This window comes from Podarcis erhardii (assembly GCF_964252035.2).
Source record: "Podarcis erhardii genome assembly, chromosome: 13".
Lineage (NCBI taxonomy): Eukaryota > Metazoa > Chordata > Lepidosauria > Squamata > Lacertidae > Podarcis > Podarcis erhardii.
The window spans coordinates 23,380,561-23,400,548 of record NC_138502.1 but is presented as its reverse complement, the minus strand read 5'-3'; the positions used below and the strand labels follow the sequence as shown (position 1 = coordinate 23,400,548).

Sequence of the window (19,988 nt, the reverse complement as noted above, 5' to 3'; positions counted from 1 at the left end):
TTATAACAACATATACAGCTTTGTAATTAAAAAAAATGGTTTGAAGTAACACTGTGTCACAACTTTTGATTTTTGGCATGGGAGAAGTATGGGCCATAATCCATAGCCAAATAAAGGGTGGAGTCATGTACAGTCTCAGATTCAACTCAGGGCGGCTGAGAATGGTTGCCTCACACCAACGTCATAGGTTGGGCCCCGTCAAGCATAGCCTTTGCAATGTGGCCCACTCCCTTCCTCTTTGAGTTCTGAGTCTAGGGTGAGGCTAGGGTGTGTGAGAGGCATCAGCCAACAGCAGATGCCAGGATCCCTGCCTGTATGCCATGCCAACACATAATATAATAACAACCGATAAAGTTGTTGCCTTGTTTTACCCCACTTTTGGCCTCTCTTTGTCCCATTCACTAGCAATCATGAAACAGTGACACGTGTATGAAATGACCTAACGACTTAATGTGGTGAGTTCATGCATTCCTAAGTTGTCACTGAGTTTTACCTAAAGCAATTTTTTTGAATCAAGTGTAGGACCTCGTGTTAGCATGGAACAGGGATCTGAAGAATTTTGAACAAAGACAAAATGGCTTTCAACAAAGCTATGTACTTTCTGTGTACTGCACACACGCGTACCCTTTCCCTCTAAAAAGTGTAAACATGGTTCTCCTCCTTGCACCTATTCTCACAATAATATTTAAAGCAAATTATTTCCTTGAAATAATCCTGTGAAGTATAGTTTGATAAGGGTTTTGAAAATGTAGCTCTGTGAGGAGTAAACTACAGTTCACAAGATTATTTCATGGAAATAATGGGTTTTAAATATATACTGTTCACACTGCCCCTGTCAGATGGTTTAGGCTGATATCGATTGACCCAAGTTCCTCCAGTTATCCACATATATGAGTATGGATTTGAATATGCATCTTCCAGGTCATAGTCCAAACATTCTGATTGGTTCTCTAACTGTTAAACTTCTTTTCCATACTGGCTTCGCTGTATTTTTTTTAAAAAAATTATTTAGGTAAATTATATGCCACTTTGTATTTCTATTAAAATCTCTACGTGGTTCAAAATACCCTAAAATATCACAAATGAAAGTCAAATAATAAAAATCCCCACTAAAATATCCACATTTTAGAGCAGAGCAGGTAACAAATTGAAAATATACCTTCTTAAACAGAAACAACTAATAAACGTGGACCAAGGTACCATAAGTACATAACACAGAAATACTGTAGTTATGTATTACTTGTAAGTTAAATTGTATGTGTATGTCTTGCTCACAAAAAAGAAGGAAAAGGAAAGAAACAATATCTGTTGTAATGTCTGTGCCAATATTTAGCTGATTGTAGCTTTGAAAATCTTTAATGATCCCCTTTGTGGTTTTGTTCCCGATTCACAGTGCAGATACAGTTATTCTCCAAAGTCTGATAAAGCTTGAGTGCAGTGGCTGGAGTCTTCCATTGTTTATTTGATTAATAAGAATCCAGCTGGATTCACAGACAAGCCTTTTGGGGAATTATTTTGCATTATTATTACCTTGGCTGTACTAAGTAGCTTTAGCCACATAGTTCAATCAATAGTTTTGTTGTTGATGATGATGGTGATGGTTTTTTGTTTTAGGCATCACAGGATGTCCGGAGGTGTTAGTGATTTCTGTATAGGGAGAAGCCTACTTAACTTCACTCCCTCTGACATACTGAAAGTTTCATTTATTAAAGCTGGCACTATGAAATTATAGAGAATTAAGAACAGAACACTTTTTTGTAGCTTCTGATCCTAGCGTACTTCTTGAAGAATCATGAGGTGCTTGGCTGAAAAGGGACACAAGTTCCCACTTCTAAAGAACTAGTCCATATTTCCTGGCTTTTACTACTACATAAGTTGCCTAGGGACATTTAAAGGTATGTTGAATATAAATATGATTTATAGGACATATATTGAGGATGAAGTCCCCTTCCATTGAATTACATTCTCAGTTTGCAGCAAGCCTCCTTTCCAAAGAGGGAAGGTCATAGCCAACACCAGCAAGGTGCACAAAATCCATTTTCTCATTTGTTATTCAGAGACAATGAGCCCCAGTTCCCTATTCAGGATATTGTAGAGCTATTCTCCACCTGGTCACCAAAGACAATAACTTTAAAGATCTCAGACTAATATGTTGTGCACTCTAGCAACTGGGACCCATCTGCTTCTGGAAAGAAGAACAAAATAAATAGGACTTGGATCTTTTTCAGTTTCTGGATGCCTGATCCTGATTATCTTAAAAGTTGGTGGTGAAGTTGACTGGCTATCTGCACTGAATTGTGTGCTTTGAAGAGATGTCCACCAAATGAAAGAATCTGTGCTTCTAGAAAGAAAATGAAAGTATTCCTGTATCAGCTTGGTCTTTTCTAATTGTAATCAGAAAATGCTCTTGTAATGGGAATGTTGTGGCATCAACAGCATATTGAAATTAAGGCTGGTTCAGAAATATAGTTGTAGAAAATTAAATATTCTGGTCTAAAACTGTGCCCCTGAGGGGGAAAAAACATTTCAACAATATTTTTGTTTATTATTTGAAGATTAAACTTGCTATATAGAAATATAGGTTAGTGTATTCATATGAATACACTTTGCAGCATATTATCATTTTAGCATATTAGGCAGCATATTAAAAATATTTGATGGAGATGAGGAAGACCAACATAGGGAATGTAGTTTATACTCATGTTTCCATTTTCTTTACAATTCCCCAAAATGTAAACAATATAATGGCTACATGATGGAATATGTGTCGGCCAACTAACCAAATGTTCTATCAGGCTCAGAACTGATACAACGTACAGCTCCCTTACATATATAAACATTGTTACAGATATTATAACAACAACAACAACAACAACAACAACAACAACAACAACAACAACAACAACAACAACATGGAAGAAAAACCCATGAGTACAGAATCCTGTTTATAAGAGTGTTCAAAAGAAATACAGTAACAAGAGTTGTCATCCTACTAGGAGTAGAAGCAACAGTAGTAGTAATCATGGCAGAGTTAGCAATATTTTCAGTACTAAAGGAATGGTAAAATATTATGATATTATAGTTAGTGTTTTGGTCTTTAGAATATAACATGATCTGTGCCTCTAACTTTAAAGCCACAATAGGAAACTATTGGTTATCTGTTGACATGATCTAACAGAAGCCCAATTTTGAAACATAACAGTGATCATAAATACTACCAATATAAAGGTATGGTTGAATTCACATGGACTTAAATTTTGTCCACCTAAGTTACCCAGTGTATTATATGACCTATAATATCATTAGAATCAGGAAGAGCTTCTAATATGTAACATTTCTGGCAGGTGTACTTGATAAGTTGCTTTGGACAATATTTGGCAGCATGATTTTTATTGCGCTTTAGTGATCATTGCAAAAAAAAAAAAAAACACCTTCTTTTTTACATCATTCAACAGGATGCTCACATGGAAAACAACAGCACAGCAGTGACAGAATTTATCCTCCTGGGGCTTTCTCAGAATCCAAGAATACAGTCTGTTCTCTTCTTCCTTTTCCTCACTGTCTACAGCACAACATGGATTGGAAACCTCACCATTATAATCAGCGTTATCAGAACACCCAACCTTCACACACCCATGTATTTTCTATTAGCCAACCTGGCTGTCATAGACATCAGTGAGTCATCAGTCACATCACTGAAAATGTTGTGGGACCTATTCTTCCATACAAATACCATTTCTTACAATTGGTGCATTGCACAGATCTTCTTCATCCATTTAACTGGGGGTGCTGTGGTCTTCTTACTTGTGGCAATGGCAGTCGACCGGTACATAGCCATCTACAAGCCACTGCGATATTTAGTTATAATGAACAGAGAAGTTTGCATAGGTTTGGTAGCTGGGTCATGGTTGGGTGGCTTTGCTCACTCCATTGTCCAGATTGGAATTCTCATTCAGCTGCCTTTCTGCCAATCCAACATCCTGGATAATTTCTTCTGTGACATTCCACAGCTCATCAAACTGGCATGTGCTGATACGTATATCCCAGAGTTGCTGATGGTTTGCAACAGTGGACTGCTCCTCACATTGATCTTCTTCATCTTGCTTGTGTCATACACTGTCATCTTGGTGAAGATTAGAGCACATGTCACAGAAGGGAAGAACAAAGCTCTTTCCACCTGTGCGGCACAAATCATGGTCATGAGCTTAAACTTTGTTCCAGGAATGTTTGTTTATGACCGACCTTTCAAGGTATTTCCAGGAGACAAGGTTGCCTCAGTCCTCTACAGCCTTTTAACACCAATGCTGAACTCCATGATCTTTACTCTGCGTAATACTGAGATGAAAAACACAATTAGAAAGCTCACAAGAAATTTTCTGCTTTCTGAAAGGACAAAACCATCACTATGTGTTCATGAAAGAGAGACATAGAACTTAAGCACCTTTTGTTGATGTTTTTCTAAAAGTATATACTACATTTTTAAAATTTATTTTGCTTTCTATTCCAATGCATGTGAAGATGACTTCAATCACCCCCAGGAGTGCGCTCTCTCTCTCTCTCTCTCTCTCTCTCTCTCTCTCTCTCTCCCTGCCCTTAAAGGCCTGTTCTATGGCATATTCCACCTATGGGCAGTAAGCCATATTGGCAGCCTGTCCAGGCTGCTACAGCCTGTGTGATGCTCCTGCATCACTCGTATGTTTTATGCTTGGGGCTGGGGCAGACATCCCTGTTTAAGAGCTGGGCATCCACACCTCTCCCTCTTCTCTTTGCAGCAGCACCTGCCTGTCTGAGCTATCAATGTGACTTGCTGGTTGCTTTGGGGCCAAGTAGGAATTTTTTTTGCTGATCCACCTTGTTTGTGGGTGTGGTTGTTTTTCATCTACTCCATACTGAATAATTGGGTGGTGGGCATTAGATGATCTGGTGTGCTATTAATTTAGGGTTCCCATTGAAAAATCTTGGCTTTTAAAGGAAAATCATCCAAAAACCCACTCCCTATATGGGCTGCCATATGCCTGAGTCTTCCCAGACGTTTTAGCTGCTTTACCAAAATTCTGCCCCGATGATATTTTCAATGTTTGAATCCTGGCTATGTACAGGAAATTTTGAACATATGGCAGCCCTATATTGATTAGATGAACCAGGTCTTTAATTTAGTCACTTTGGGAAGTTCAGGTGTGGGAAGGGGAGTAGTTGTGTTTTAGCCTGGGGACAAGGTTGGATTACCTATTAAGCAAAATTAGCACCAAGGAGGTGGGGGGAGCACAGAAATTATGTAAGATTAGTTCTGAGGATCTGATCAAAAACTTTGCAGTTCTAAAAAGCAGAAGACTATACAAAACCAAATATCATTTTCCATCATACGGTAGGTTTCGTTTCATTTCAAAAAATAAAATTTTATTTCATGGTTTATTATTGTTTATATTTTGAATTAGATATATATGGAGGCACCAACATCTTTTAAGTGCTTAGGGCCTCTTAATGTGACACTACCTGGGGACCCTCTTATATATGGAGTTCCAACTTGAGTAAAATATTGTGGGGGCTCAGTCAAGCCCTGCCATGCATAATCGATCACATGATACAGTACACACACACTATTTGAATGGGAATGCCCATTAATTTTGTTGGGGCCTAGCCCTCTCAAATATTTTATTGTGAGGGGTGAAGCCCCCATGGCCCTTAGCAGTTGGCTCCTATAACACAGAGACACAAAAAATATCATAAGAGAAGGGGGGAAAGGAATGGGGGATCATTCAATACATCAATGTATCATCTAGCATAACATTTATGGGGGGGGGGACCAACACACTCGCCATATAAGTAGTAAATAATAATAAACAACATTAACTTCTTCACCTTCTTGGTGTGACCTAGGAATGGGATGAAGGCTGGATAGTGAAGCCTCCAGTTCTTGCATCAGGGGTTTTGTTGCCGTAAGCTAAAGTTTATTTCAGGTTCTGGTTTGCTCCTGAACCAATAGTGTTTCCTCTGCAGCGGTTTTTATGGTATAAATAAATAAAGTGACTCTAGTTTGACCTATATGTATTTCTTTATTAATGTGTTATTTACTATTTCTGTGATATAGCGTGTTCTCCTTCATGGAGAGCACGTGTTGCGGTGGGGGCCGCTAGGACACTCCAAAGTTGGGGGTGGGCTAATTGACCGTTGGCCACTGATGCGATTGGGGCTTCCCTTGTTGTTGGGAAGAAGTTAATGTTGCCATTTGTTGATTGACAACCAGAAATGCTAAAACTTCTTGTACGAGGCTAGGGCTTCCTCTTTTCACCCGTGCATTGGATTGCCCGTCCTTCTCTCCCTAGAATAGGATTGTTCGCTTTGACCTTGTATGCCTGTCATGGGGTTGTCTGCTTTGGGGCAGGGGCCCGATAGGAATTTTGTCCATCTGGCTGATTGGCTGGTGCCATTTGGTTTTTGCCTACTGTGTAGCAAATCGTCACAACTTGTAAGGTTCATGGTTAGGCAATGGTTTATGGTTTGGTTGGTTGAGGGACATGGATTGGCTGTGCCTGTCCCTCTAATGCTGCTGCAAGGGATTCCTTTAAAGGAATTGGGGGCTAACTATTGCTTGTCCACTCTGTCAAGGGGGTTTGGGCCATAGCAATGAGCTCCTGGTTGCATTAGGGGAGGGCTGAGGGCAGGTTCCCTGCTCCGACGCTACCCCCAAGTGTATTCCCCTATTCTGACTTTCGCATCGTGTGGAATGTCAGTTTGTCCCCCATGGTGGGGCAGATAGTTGCAACCAATGCCTAAGCAACCACTCACAAATTTGTATTTTAATAAATTTGTGGCCAAAATTATGCCAAAAATCTTAAACAAAAATTCTGTGTGATGTGTGAGTTATTGGGGTGGCCCTGGGGACCTCAACACGCAACTACAAAGCAGGAAGAAAAGTTAACGTGCTTAATAATTATTGGCATTTATTGGATTAGCTTGGAAAATGTCTTCTGGACCTTTTGCATGAATGACTAAATAAACTTAAAATATCTTTCTGAAAAATTGTACTAACCATGTGATGTTTTTATGTCAGATTTAGTGGATCTGAATCATTATTGCATATTGTACATGCATGATGATAACACTAATTTCCAAAAGGATGACACTGTCACAATTACTGGGAAACCCAGCCAGAAGGGCGGGATGTCAATAATAAATTATTATTAAATTATTATGTGCTCATCAGAGAGGCCAACTGAGAGCTCTGCAAGCTCCACTATAGTGTTACTAATATAGTTTTTTCCAATCATTATTATTGTTTGTAGAGTTCCAAACCACTATATGTCTGAATCAAAGACACTCTTGTTGCTTCTTGAAATTATTTTGCACAGGTTCCTACTTTGACTTGATCAAATCGGTTTGCACATCTTATTAACATTATATATATTTTTAAAAAATCACATTTATTTTGTTTTATTTATTGTTAGGGTTCCAAGTCCCTGGATGTGTGGGTGAAGAAGAATTCCGCTGGCATCAGGAGTATTAATTTATTTTCATTGACACTTATTCATTTAGATTTTATAAACCAAATCTTGTGGACTGTGCCCCTGACTCAGCTTATCTCATGGCATTAGCTGAGCCTCTGTTGAATAAATCACATATTGGACCTTAATGATCTCCCCTGTGTTTTGATTCCCCAGTTTCACCTAGTACAGCCTTCTTCACATAATGCTGAAACTCATAAGCAATTTCATAGCATCTCTATTATTTGCAAGACGTATGAATAGGAGTGACTCCATGTCCAACACCAGAGCCCCTTTGGATACAAATCCTTTGTCATCTCATATTATTACTAGGAGACAATAAGCATTGCTTATCATTTCAGGAGATTGCAGGGTTATTCTCCTTCAAAGGTAATCCTTTAGGTGCAGGTTTCTGGAGTCACTATTTCATTATAGCTCTTTTCTTACTCTTGTCTCTGTGTTCATTTCTGGTATTAAAAACAGAAGCACTGAAGGTTCATTTGTTCACTATAGAAGATAAGAAGGCGTTCTTGGAGTAATACGCTCTAGACTCTAGCAAATGGAATGAAATAATTTTGGAAGAAAGAAAAATGGGGCTTGATCCTTTTTTCAATATTCTGGCTTCATGATTTCTAATGCTCAACTTATCATGGATTACTGATGATTTAAAAAGATAGTGATGAGTTGAACGCTATACGTTGGTGATGGTATAATAGACTTTTTTTTGCACTGAACTTCATTATTCATCTGAACAGATGCTCACCAAGGAGAAATAACTGTGCTTCTCTAAGATGACAGTTTTCAACTTGTTTTGTAATTAGAAATGGAAAGTTCCCAGCTAATTGGACTGTTGTGGTATAAAATGTGGAAATTTATTTATTTATTCTATTTCATGACATTTAGATACTGCTTGATTGTAGGGGGGGAAACCTGAAAGTTGTTTCCAAAAGGATAGCACACTAAAATTATCACTAACATATGTACATCATGATTTAAAACATACAGAAAGTTAAAACCACCATATAATAGACTAAAACAAATTAGAATTCATACAAATTTGCTACAATAAACTGCCGTAAGATTATATCAATATGGCACATGACCATTGCAAAAATAAGTAAAGCAATCCTTATCCCTTTACTGGGGAATAAGACCCATTTACTTCAATATGATTTACTTCTCCATAGACAAGGTTGGGATTTGAACTGTGGAAAATGTTTACATTTTTTAGTGATGCTGGACAGATGAAGTGATACTTGATAAAGTCCAATTATCGATCTACAACCCACATTTATGATTTAATTGTTGTGGGGGACCTGTAATGGGTATGTCAAGAGTTGTTTGAGGAAGTAATTTGATGACATGACTTCTAGTGGTCCTTAGTGAGCCTCAGTAGGATGCTCACATGGAGAAGAACAGCACAGCAGTAACAGAATTTGTCCTCCTGGGCTTCTCGCAGAATCCCAGAATACAGTCCCTTCTCTTCCTCCTTTTCCTCACTGTCTACAGCACAACTTGGTTGGGAAATCTCACCATTATAGTCACTGTGATCACCACCCCCAGCCTGCATACGCCTATGTACTTTTTGCTAGCCAACTTGGCTGTCGTAGACATCAGTGAATCGACAGTCACATCACTGAAAATATTATGGGACCTCTTCTCCCATACTCATACCATCTCCTACAATTGGTGTATTGTACAGATCTTCTTCTTCCATTTAACTGGGGGTGCTGTGGTCTTCTTACTCGTGGTGATGGCAGTGGACAGATACATAGCCATCTACAAGCCACTGCGATATTTAGTTATAATGAACAGAGAAGTTTGTATAGGTTTGGTAGCTGGGTCATGGTTGGGTGGCTTTGCTCACTCCATTGTCCAGATTGGAATTCTCATTCAGCTGCCTTTCTGCCAATCCAACATCCTGGATAATTTCTTCTGTGACATTCCACAGCTCATCAAACTGGCATGTGCTGATACGTATATCCCAGAGTTGCTGATGGTTTGCAACAGTGGACTGCTCCTCACGTTGATCTTCTTCATCTTGCTTGTGTCATACACTGTCATCTTGGTGAAGATTAGAGCACATGTCACAGAAGGGAAGAACAAAGCTCTTTCCACCTGTGCGGCACAAATCATGGTCATGAGCTTAAACTTTGTTCCAGGAATGTTTGTTTATGACCGACCTTTCAAGGTATTTCCAGGAGACAAGGTTGCCTCAGTCCTCTACAGCCTTTTAACACCAATGCTGAACTCCATGATCTTTACTCTGCGTAACAAAGATATGAAAAACAATGTTGGGAAAATAATGAGAAAACTTTTGCTTTTCAAAAGGACTTAACCATCACTTTGTGTTCATCACAGACACCCATAGAGGATGCAAGCTCTGGAACATTTTAAATAAAATATTTTCCAATCATTATTATAATTTTTTAGGCCTCGGAGCTGTGATTCATCTGAATATAAAAGACCCATTTTGCTTCTTTGTGTTATTATAGAGTAATAATGTGACTTGCATAATATAATAGTTACTGTCAGTACAGGTTTTTTTTTGGTTTTTTTTTTAGAAAAAGAGGTGCTTCAACTCACCATGAATGCCTCCCTTGTTTTCTTATAATGGCAATGATGCCCACCTGAGAGGCACCGGAACTAAGAGATGCTGGAACTGGCCTACACTCAAGGATGGGAATAGCATTGACAAGCATATAGAAGGACAGGTCTTGCTGAAGTAGAGGCAGCATGGCTTCTGCAAGCATAAGACTCATCTTAACAAACCTTTAAGCTTATTTGAGAATGTCAAGAAGCAAACAGACAAAGGCAATCCATAAAACATTATGTACTTATTTAAATAATAGTAATACTTAAAGTTTCAAAATGTACTTCACCAAATGTTCCTGAGTTAACTTAGCAGGATAGAAAAAGAAGAGAGATCTTCTTTGTGAAATATGTGTTTAACGTGCATAAAAGTTGTGTGGAGGTTTGCATTTGCAGATGCCTCGCAGAGAACTGTACCAAGTGCAAAAGGTGCTGGTGCAGTTAGAGCTGCAAAAAAGAAGATGGAGTCTTTGGAATCAGCTACATTAGTAAAAAGAAAGGAAAAAAGTGTTTTAAATGTGTTATAGCACTGTGACACCAGATGGCACTGTGGAGTTCCATCTTTGGGCAATGTGATTTTCCATTAGTAGGTTTACAGTGCATTTTCCTGAAACATTATTTTTTTTATGTGTCTAGATTCAGCCTTTGTTTCAATGTTTTGTTAACTGATGACTTTGTTTCAATATTATGTTAACTGATGACTCATCCTTGCATGTCTGGGCATTTCCTACCAGCATGTAGAAGAAACAACTTGCTTACTGAGTTATATCAGGGAATTCTGCTCACATATCTCACATACTGTTGTAGATCTGGAAGCAAAGATTAGGGATAAATAGTCTGTTCTCCCAAATGAAGGGAGGTAGCAACTGGAATCCCCCAATGTTTGGTATTAAACATGTGCTTTTGAACTTGTACATAAATGATCTAGTGTTAGCAGTGAGCGGTGGCTGTTGAAACCAAATTGTTCAGAGTGATTAAAACAAAATAAATTGTAAAGAGTTTCAAAGGATCTCTACAATGGGCATTACAATGGTAAATGGGCAGTAGAATGGCAGAGTCCTGGGTGGCTTTGAAACAGGCTTAGAAAAATTTCTGTGCTATGACTATGTTCTGTCTCTGCAGCTGCTAGAAACTATTGTTGTGGTGAGCACAGCTTCACTCAGTTCCTGGAAAAACAACAACAGAAAACCTTAACAAAAATACATGTACGGGAAATTCCAGACATCTCTTAAAATTCAAAATTCCCCCCAGGATGCCATTTTAGGTCTCCGATTTCCTGGCATGTCTGGAATTTTATGGGCGCATGGCAAGCCTAATGCATCAGAGATTTCTTAACCCATACACACCCACCGTCCAGGTAAACAATGAGCATTATAATAGTTCAGGGATGCATGAGCTAGGCCAATGCACTTCTGGAGTGTCCATGTGGCCTGAGGGTGTGGGTGCTGTTGTGGCCTGGGTAGTCTTGAGCAGGGGTGGCCCATCCCATTTCATTGCTGCTTCCCACCTCTCACCCCACCCCCACTTCTGCTGCATGCCAAACTCAGCAAGAGGGGTGGCATTCTGCAAGACATTGACGCTTATCTTCTCCAACCAAGGAGTGGGGAAGATGAGCAGCAATGCCCTCCCATTTTGCTGAACTTGGCAGGAGGGGAGGTGTTCTGGTGGTGGTGGAAGTGATGAGGTGGATGTTGCCTCTTGTGCTTCTGCCACCTGTGGTGGGTGCTTCACCCCGCCTCACGGATTTGGTGTTGAGAACCAGACAGAGAGGCTTACATAGGTGTGTTTGGCTCAGAGATTCCCCACTATTACCTTACCTTCCTTCCTAATAATAATAATAATAATAATAAGTAGTAGTAGTTATTATGTTTTTATCCCACCTTTTCCAATGAGCTCAAGGTGGTATACATGATTCTTTCCCTTCCCAAAAAACCTTCCCCAAACCCTGTGAGGTAGGTTAGGCAAAGAGACACCCAGTAAGCTTCATGGCTAAGTGGGAATTGGAACCTTGGTCTCCCATGCCTTCATACAACACTCTAAATCACTACCCCAAATTGGCTGCTGGCAATAAATGAACATACTATTTATCAGCTCCTGTCTGGAGACTTCAATACATAGGCAATGTTCAGCAGACAACATGTTTTTCATTTGGTTTTCATAAGAATTATTTTTATTACATTGAATCAATATTTTGCCAGCATTTTCAGTTATAATAGTAATATGTAGCAATATAAAATGATACTAATAAAGAAATAATAATAATAATAATCCTTGCGTTTGCATTTCCTTTTTGCCTCTTGTGGTTGAAATAATTGATATATAAAACCTTCAAGGACCACAGTGATTCATTTAAACTGCTAATTGAATATCAGTTACACCTTTAGGGTAGAATGAAATTATTTGCTGTGGGGAAAATGAAGAGAAGATTGCTGATGAGAATAAATGCCATTTTTGAATCTTACTAATACAGTATAATATTATTAATTGAATCTTATTAATAGCTATGTTGGACAACATTTTAAACGTTGGGAATATTATTTATTTATTTATTTATACCCCGCCCATCTGCCTGGGCTTCCCCCAGCCACTCTGGGCGGCTTCCAACAAAATATTAAAATACAATGCATCAAACATTATAAGCTTCCCTAAACAGGGCTGCCTTCAGATGTCTTCTAAAAGTCTGGTAGTTGCTCTCTTTGACATCTGGTGGGAGGGCGTTCCACAGGACGAGCGCCACTACCGAGAAAACCCTCTGCCTGGTTCCCTGTAACTTGGCTTCTTGCAGTGAGGGATCCTTCAGAAGGCCCTCTGCGCTGGACCTCAGTGTCCGGGTAGAACAATGGGGATGGAGACACTACTCCAGATATACTGGACCGAGGCCGTTCAGGGCTTTAAAGGTCAGCACCAACACTTTGAATTGTGCTCGGAAACTGTATGATGGGGCACTGCATACAGGATTAAGCACTGGACTGATCTATAAATCCCTAATACAGAAATATTTCATTATTCACTCCATGTTATAAAATTCTGCATATAAGTGCTTTGGAATTGACTCAGGAATGTTTTGTCATAATTTGACCCTTAGGGATATATACCTATTGTATGATGAACAATCTTTCCCATATATTCTGTAGGAAATAGAAGTGTACTGATTCAATCTCTACCAGCAAGGAAAGAACATAAGAGTATGACATAGGTAAGTGGCTTCCTAATTTTGCTAATACTTAAATTGAAACTTTTGAAAATTTAAGGAGTATGAAGTATTCTTTTCCTCTCAGACCCATGCCCAATCTGCTTCAAATGTTAAAACTGTTCCATGGCCCACAGAACCGAAGAACACAAAATTGACAAATTACTTATTGCTGTGATAAACAAATATGTGTTTTGTTTTCATCTCTGCAGCTATCTAAACAAGGCAAGACAGAGAACACAGAGGTCGATGGGACCATCCACATTGTTGTTGTTGGTGTTGATGTCTTTGATAAGCTGAGTTTTTATTTTTTCCAAACACATCAATGAGTATAAGAGAAAGAAAGGCATGAGGATGGGAGTTAAGGGTTTCCATGAGACACTGTGGGAACTGGTTACAGAGGAAAGACCTGAGAGAGGTACACATGATTTTCTTTTCTTTCCTACTTCCCTTGTTATCTGTACTCATGTGCCATCCACTTTCTTTTTTCCTTTGTGTTGGCCTAAAATTTATTCTACTAGGGAAGGAGAGGGAATTTCCTTCTAAAACAATACAATGCAATACAAAACAATACAATTATATAAAACTATGTATACTTTGGGCTGTATCTAAAGTTGCATGCAGGGAGCTGTACTTGCAGAACTGGGCTTCCCATTCCTCTCTTATCACCTTGCTGTCTCAAAATTTGCTCTGATGGAGCCTTCAGGCTCTGCAGCAGATGCTGGGGGGAGCACTACAGAGGAAAAGAGAGGTGCAAGCTGAAGTCTGTAATGTTAGCAGAGCAGCAGCATTATAAAAAATGTTTCAACAATACAATTTCAAATGGAAGATGCTATAAGTTTGGATAAATTAAATGATAATCAGAACTGAGTCAAATTTGAGCACTTTTGTGTGCTTTTGATTTCAAAATGGAATATTTAGGAAATTGAAAACATTTTTTAATTTGGAAATTAATGGGATATAAACATTTTAAAATTTGTTTAAAGTGTTTAAGATAAGAACAAAGGCCAGATTCAAGACATTGCATAATGGGGATCATTTTATATTGAATTGCCATGAACTCTAGTAACAAACTATTAAAAAGGTTCAAATTAGCAGCCATCTTTACACCACTCTTTTCACTTTATCTCTGGGCTTAAACAAGCATAGGTGTATGAATTTGCTGAACCAATTTTTAATTGGAATACCAAAAAGGGAGGCATGAGGAAGTAAGGAAAATAAGTTAACTAAAGAGGAGAAATTAAAAAGAGGGATTTTTGCTTTTGCTTTTTCTTTCTTTCTTTTTTTCCTATGTTAAATGTTTGTATTTTTGTACTTTTGTATTTTTGTGTTTATGTATTTTTCTTGTGCCTTTTTTATTTGTTGTTTTAAAACCTTGTTATTGTTAAAACTTAATAAAATATTATAAAAAAATAAAATAAACAAGCATAGCTGATGTTTCTCATGCATATTTCCATGCATTATCCCACAGGAATCACCATCCAGCATCTTTTGTGCTTAAATAACTTATGGTATCCCTACCATTGTATCATGTAGAGATTTCAACATAGAAGAAGAATTGTTCATCTTGCTGCTCTCCATTTATTCAGGTGACTGTATTAGTGGTACAGCATAATGAGGAACCAGACAAGGACTGTGAATGAATTTATACTCCTAGGATTCATTGGGACTAAGAGGGTTGAACTGCTACTCTTCATTTTATTCTTCATCACCTACACTGTTGCTATGATAGGCAACTTTATCGTTATTACCTTGGTGTGGTGTGAGAACAGCCTTCACAGCCCAATGTACATGTTCATTTCTAACCTGTCTTTTTTAGAGATTATATTCACCACCACAGTTATCCCTAAAATGCTATTCAATTTCATGAGTCAAAGAAAATCTATCGCCTTCCATAGTTGCATCCTGCAGGCTTACATATATTTCTCAACAGGTTCCACAGAGTTCTTCCTTTTGGCTATCATGTCATTCGACCGCTATCTGGCCATTTGCAACCCTCTGAGATATGCAGCCATCATGAGCACACATGTATGTTTTCAACTTATAGCTGCCTCCTGGATGTGGGGCTTCTTTGCAGTACTACCACCTACAATCCTGGTAGGCCAGCTGCCATTTTGTGGACCCAATTCCATCAACCATTTCTTTTGTGATGTTGACCCAGTTCTCAAGCTGGCCTGCTTTGATGTAAAGAAGATTGAGATTATTAATTTTGTCAATTCAGCCTTGCTCCTCCTAGGCTCATTACTGGTGACAAGTGTATCCTATATATTCATTATTGCAACAGTGCTGAGGATCCCCTCAGCAAAAGGACGACAGAAAGCATTCTCTACGTGTGCCTCTCACCTAATTGTGGTGACACTGTTCTATGGGAGTTCTATTTTCATTTATGTTCAGCCACAAAAAAAACACTCATTGGACCTCAACAAGGTAGCCAGCATACTGAACACAGTGATAACTCCATTAATGAATCCCTTTATTTATAGCCTAAGAAACAAAAAAGTCAAGGAGGCCCTGGACCATTTAGTCAGAAGAAAGATTTTCCCCTTAATTAACCTCAGAGTCCTGAAAACGGAAGAAGGGTCCCAACACTGTGTAGTATTAAATGACAATGTAAGTAAATGAAGATTATGTAAGGGTTTACATGCATGCATTGGAATGGGAAAGAAATATGGTTCAGCTGAAAGTTCTGGAAATATTCTGTAGGTCATTCTTTTTGGAGATATTGAACCTTAATTACAGCTTTCAAACTAACTATTGAAATTCTGTGGTGTTTAAAACTTAAAATCCTCTTTCATGGATAACTCTCACAGTATATTCTTTGAACAGCCACTGTCTTTCAACTCCAGATCAGTAAGTTGCTACAAAAACTATCCACTCATGACTCTTTGAGCTTGTTTGGAAACAGTAGCCTACAAATATGGTAGTTATTAACAATTTCTATAATTGGGAATCTAAAAAAAGCCCCTGAAAAGTATAATATGTTATTATTGGAAGGAGAAAATTAACCATCGCTAGAAGCTGTTTTCCTAGGCTAATGAAAATAATGTAACTGTGTTTCTGAGTAGCATCAAGTTTAATGTTTCAAATTGTACTTTAATTATGATTTATAGATCTCCAACAGTATTTTTTTCTACAAACACGTTTGGCTCTCTAGAGGCAGCTGTGAATTCCTTGAAAGTATTCCTGATAATTTTTAATTTTAGAGTTGAAGAATTAAGGAACAATTTGTGACAACACAGTTTTCTGTTGTGGATAGACTGTCATTTTTCTAACATAAGTGGGATCTGAGGCAATATATTTTGGTGTGGAATGTTCCTGTTTAGGCCTCCAGCCAATCACCCAACCATGCCCTATTCCAGGGTACTCCATTACACCCCTACTAGTTTTCTGGTTTTCAACCCCACCACCAACTTGGGCCAATGGAAGTTCTTCCCAATGCAAATAGCGCCATAGACTCATATCTGATCAAGACTACAGCATGAAGCAAATGGTTAAAGGTCAACATCCAAACATAAGGGTCTGATCTAGTTGTGGTTCGTTTGTTTGTTTTAAGGAAAATATTTTTATTAATTTTCAAACTATTCCAATCAAACCAAATTATTTTAATTTAATACAATTTCTTAAAATCAGCTTTCCCACTTCCGATGCAATTGTATGTCCAAGATATGTTATTAGAACTGTTTTGCTACTTCCTTTCTTATTTAGTCTCCAGTTGACATCCTTCACTTGTTGTCAAGCCATTCTTCCAGCTGTCCACGTTTTCACCTTACAAACAGCAACCTTGGTTAAATCTTACGTATATATTTATAATCCATTACACGTGTGTAATCTTTCATCTTCATTTTTGTTCTAGACCTGGTGTGTTGAAAGAGTTCAGTTCTTTCTCTTGTTGTTTGCAGTGTTGGTATGAGTGGTACAAGATCACATTTAATTGCATTTCACTGTTATCAAACTAACTTGTGAACCACAGCCATAAATAAATTGCAGAGTGAACTATCCAGACTTCGCCATTAAATTCCCGTCTGCAATTCTCTCTCAGCACACAACACACAGCAAAAAAATGATAATGATGATAATGACAATGAATTCATGCTGTTGCTAATTGCAAGTACCATGTTATATTTAGTTTGGCACACAATAAGAGATGGAAAACAGATTCTTCAGTCTTCAGTCTTCAGCAGTGTGCAAACATATGTGTGACTGACGAAATGAAATGGGTTTATCCTGCCTGAAAAACACCTACAATAAAACAATAAAGAGGGTGGTGTCTCTACTGCAATAGACACCAGTTAATATCACCAAGGCAATTATCTATAAACAAACAATAAAACCCATAAAACGGCAAAAGTAGTTTCTTTCCAAAATAGATTTTATCTTAAATAATTCTGAATGCAGTAAATAAAGAGTCCACTTGTGATATATCAGTAGTGCTGTGCTTGTTTTTTGCTCTTTCCAAAATTGGTTTTATTTCAAAAAGTAATAACCAGGACACCCCAAAAGCTGTTGAGCCTTTTTCTTCTTATCAAAAACCCCCAAAAATTATGGACGACAGCCCTACTGTATGGTCTATCTCACTAAGTATCTCTGCTCTGCTCCCCTCCCCTCCCCTGCCTTATACTTAGCCTTCTTCCTTTGCCTGATTAGTTCACAGCCACCCTTCAACAGGGCTTTCTGCTCCACAGGAGGGAGAGCAGGTATGTATTCTTCACTTCCAAAGCAGCTGAAGCTGATATGGAAAGGGGGAATTCCGCTTCCTCCAATGGAGGTTTCCAGTATTCTCTCACACACAAATCCCACACACATTCTTCCCCCTTCTGCATCATAGTCTGTCAATTCAATCCCAGGATTTATGACAGCTGGATTGTGATTGGCTTTGCATATGTGATTATGCTATCCACATGTCACCCTGTTCTGTGTGGATTCCCCATCAAGCGGTTCACAGACAAACAGAATTGTGGATGAGCCCTGAAATCACAACACAAAACTCCTGTGTTTTTCTGATTTCAGCGTTGCAAATGATTTTTTTATGGAAGCAAATAACATGGAAATGAGGGCCAAACTTATTCTGCTAAACAGTGCTAAACAGATTCTGCTAGTTTTTCAGAAGTGACTTTTACATCATGTGAAAGATCACATAAAACATGGAAATTATCAGGTAATAAAACATCAGGAAAATGCAGTGAAATACTGTCAGAAGTTTAAGTATGGCATCCCAAGTGCTTAACCCCTCACTGTCACCATCCCACAATCAAGTGTACACAGCATAAACACAAGGCTTAACAAGATCCTGGTGTCCCACCAAAGATTATTTGTGCACTTTTATTTGCTTAAGCCTTAATGGGTCAAAAAGTGTATAGAAAAAGGGTGGGGTTTTGAAAATTTGAGCTGTTGGCAGCAAAACAAGAAGATATTTGAAGGGGGCCAAAGAGAGGAAAACTTTGAAAATAATTTGATGGTGGGGGCAAGAAATTGCACCTAACATGTTAAATATCTCAAGTGGTTGAGGGTCATTTTAAACTCCAGCCTTTACAGAAATGTCTTCCAAACACATGCAGGGCTTTTCACAAACAGGCTGAGACCCTGGTAACACTTCATAGAATCCAGAGAATGTCACCATGTCCCATTTTTGTAGAAAGTGCTGCTAAACAATAAGCACAAAGACCCCTGCACACCACTGCAAAGCGTGTTCTCCTTCAGGGAGAGCACGTGTTGCGGTGGGGTCTACTGAGCCACCCCCTTTGTTGCTGGGTAAGTTCTCCAGGATGGCCAGGGGGCATTTATTGGATTGCCGAGTTGCTGGGGGAAAAGTTATGTTGCAATTTTGGTGGGAGGGGTAAAAGGTTTAAATACTCTGTGCGCAGCCTTGTACTTTCTCTTTTGCTGCGTGCAACGGATCACCCGCCCACCCGCCCTAGAATAAGGGGTTGTTGCGTTGACCTTGCTATGCCTGTCATGGGGTCGTCTGCCTTTGAGCAGGGGCCTGGTAGGAATTTTTCCACCTGGCAAATTGGCTGGCTGGGTGGTTTTTGCCTACTGCGTAGCAAATCGTCACAACTTGTAAGGTTGTGGTTAGGCATTGGTTATAAATCTGGTGGAGGAGGGGTTAGGATAGGCTGGGCCTGCCCCTCCATGGAGGGGTTAGGATAGGCTGGGCCTGCCCCTCCATGGTTGCTGCGGAAAGGGAATTCCGTTAAAGGAATCCTGGGGCTTGCCATCTTTTTGTCCAATCCCTGGAATGGGACTAGGGCCGGCAAGCCTTCGGGGAGCAGGCGGGTGAGAGTTGAGGGTCTGTGTCTCAGCTCCAATTCTTCCCCGACTTGCTTTCCCCCGCACTGTCTTTTGGTGGTGCCCGGAAGTCAGTTCTGTCCCCAGGCAGGGGGACAGATAGTCTTAACCAATGCCTAAACAACCACTCACAGTTTGTATTTTAATAAAGTTGTGGCCAAAATCATGCCAAAAATCTTAAACAAAAAATTACGTGTCTGTTGTGAGTTATTTTGGGGGGTGGATTGGGGACCTCAACACGCAAGTGCAAATAGGGCTTTTCTAAAGGTCAAAGAAGAGGGACACGGGTGGTGCTGTGGGTTAAACCACAGAGCCTAGGACATGCTGATCAGAAGGTCGGTGGTTCAAATCTCCACGACAGGGTGAGCTCCCGCTGATCGGTCCCAGCTCCTGCCAACCGAGCAGTTCGAAAGCACATCAAAGTGCAAGTAGATAAATAG

At 39.2% G+C, this 19,988-nt stretch overlaps 4 protein-coding genes across 5 annotated transcripts in view; all 4 read left to right on the top strand.

Annotated features, from left to right (window-relative positions):
* Positions 1–19,988, top strand: part of LOC309327488 (olfactory receptor 14A16-like) — a 287,993-nt gene that overhangs the window by 227,409 nt on the left and 40,596 nt on the right. The gene's annotated exons all lie outside the window — the stretch shown is intronic.
* LOC309326976 (olfactory receptor 4D1-like) lies at positions 3,465–4,430 on the top strand (the record flags this gene model as incomplete). The annotated part of the gene is made up of 1 exon (XM_081836004.1): positions 3,465–4,430. One exon carries the CDS (start codon positions 3,465–3,467, stop codon positions 4,428–4,430), a length of 966 nt encoding a protein of 321 aa, XP_081692130.1.
* Positions 8,887–9,819, top strand: LOC309326975 (olfactory receptor 4D1-like; the record flags this gene model as incomplete). Its single annotated transcript, XM_081836003.1, has 1 exon — positions 8,887–9,819. One exon carries the CDS (start codon positions 8,887–8,889, stop codon positions 9,817–9,819), a length of 933 nt encoding a protein of 310 aa, XP_081692129.1.
* On the top strand, positions 14,878–15,885 carry LOC309326974 (olfactory receptor 6M1-like; the record flags this gene model as incomplete). The annotated part of the gene is made up of 1 exon (XM_081836002.1): positions 14,878–15,885. One exon carries the CDS (start codon positions 14,878–14,880, stop codon positions 15,883–15,885), a length of 1,008 nt encoding a protein of 335 aa, XP_081692128.1.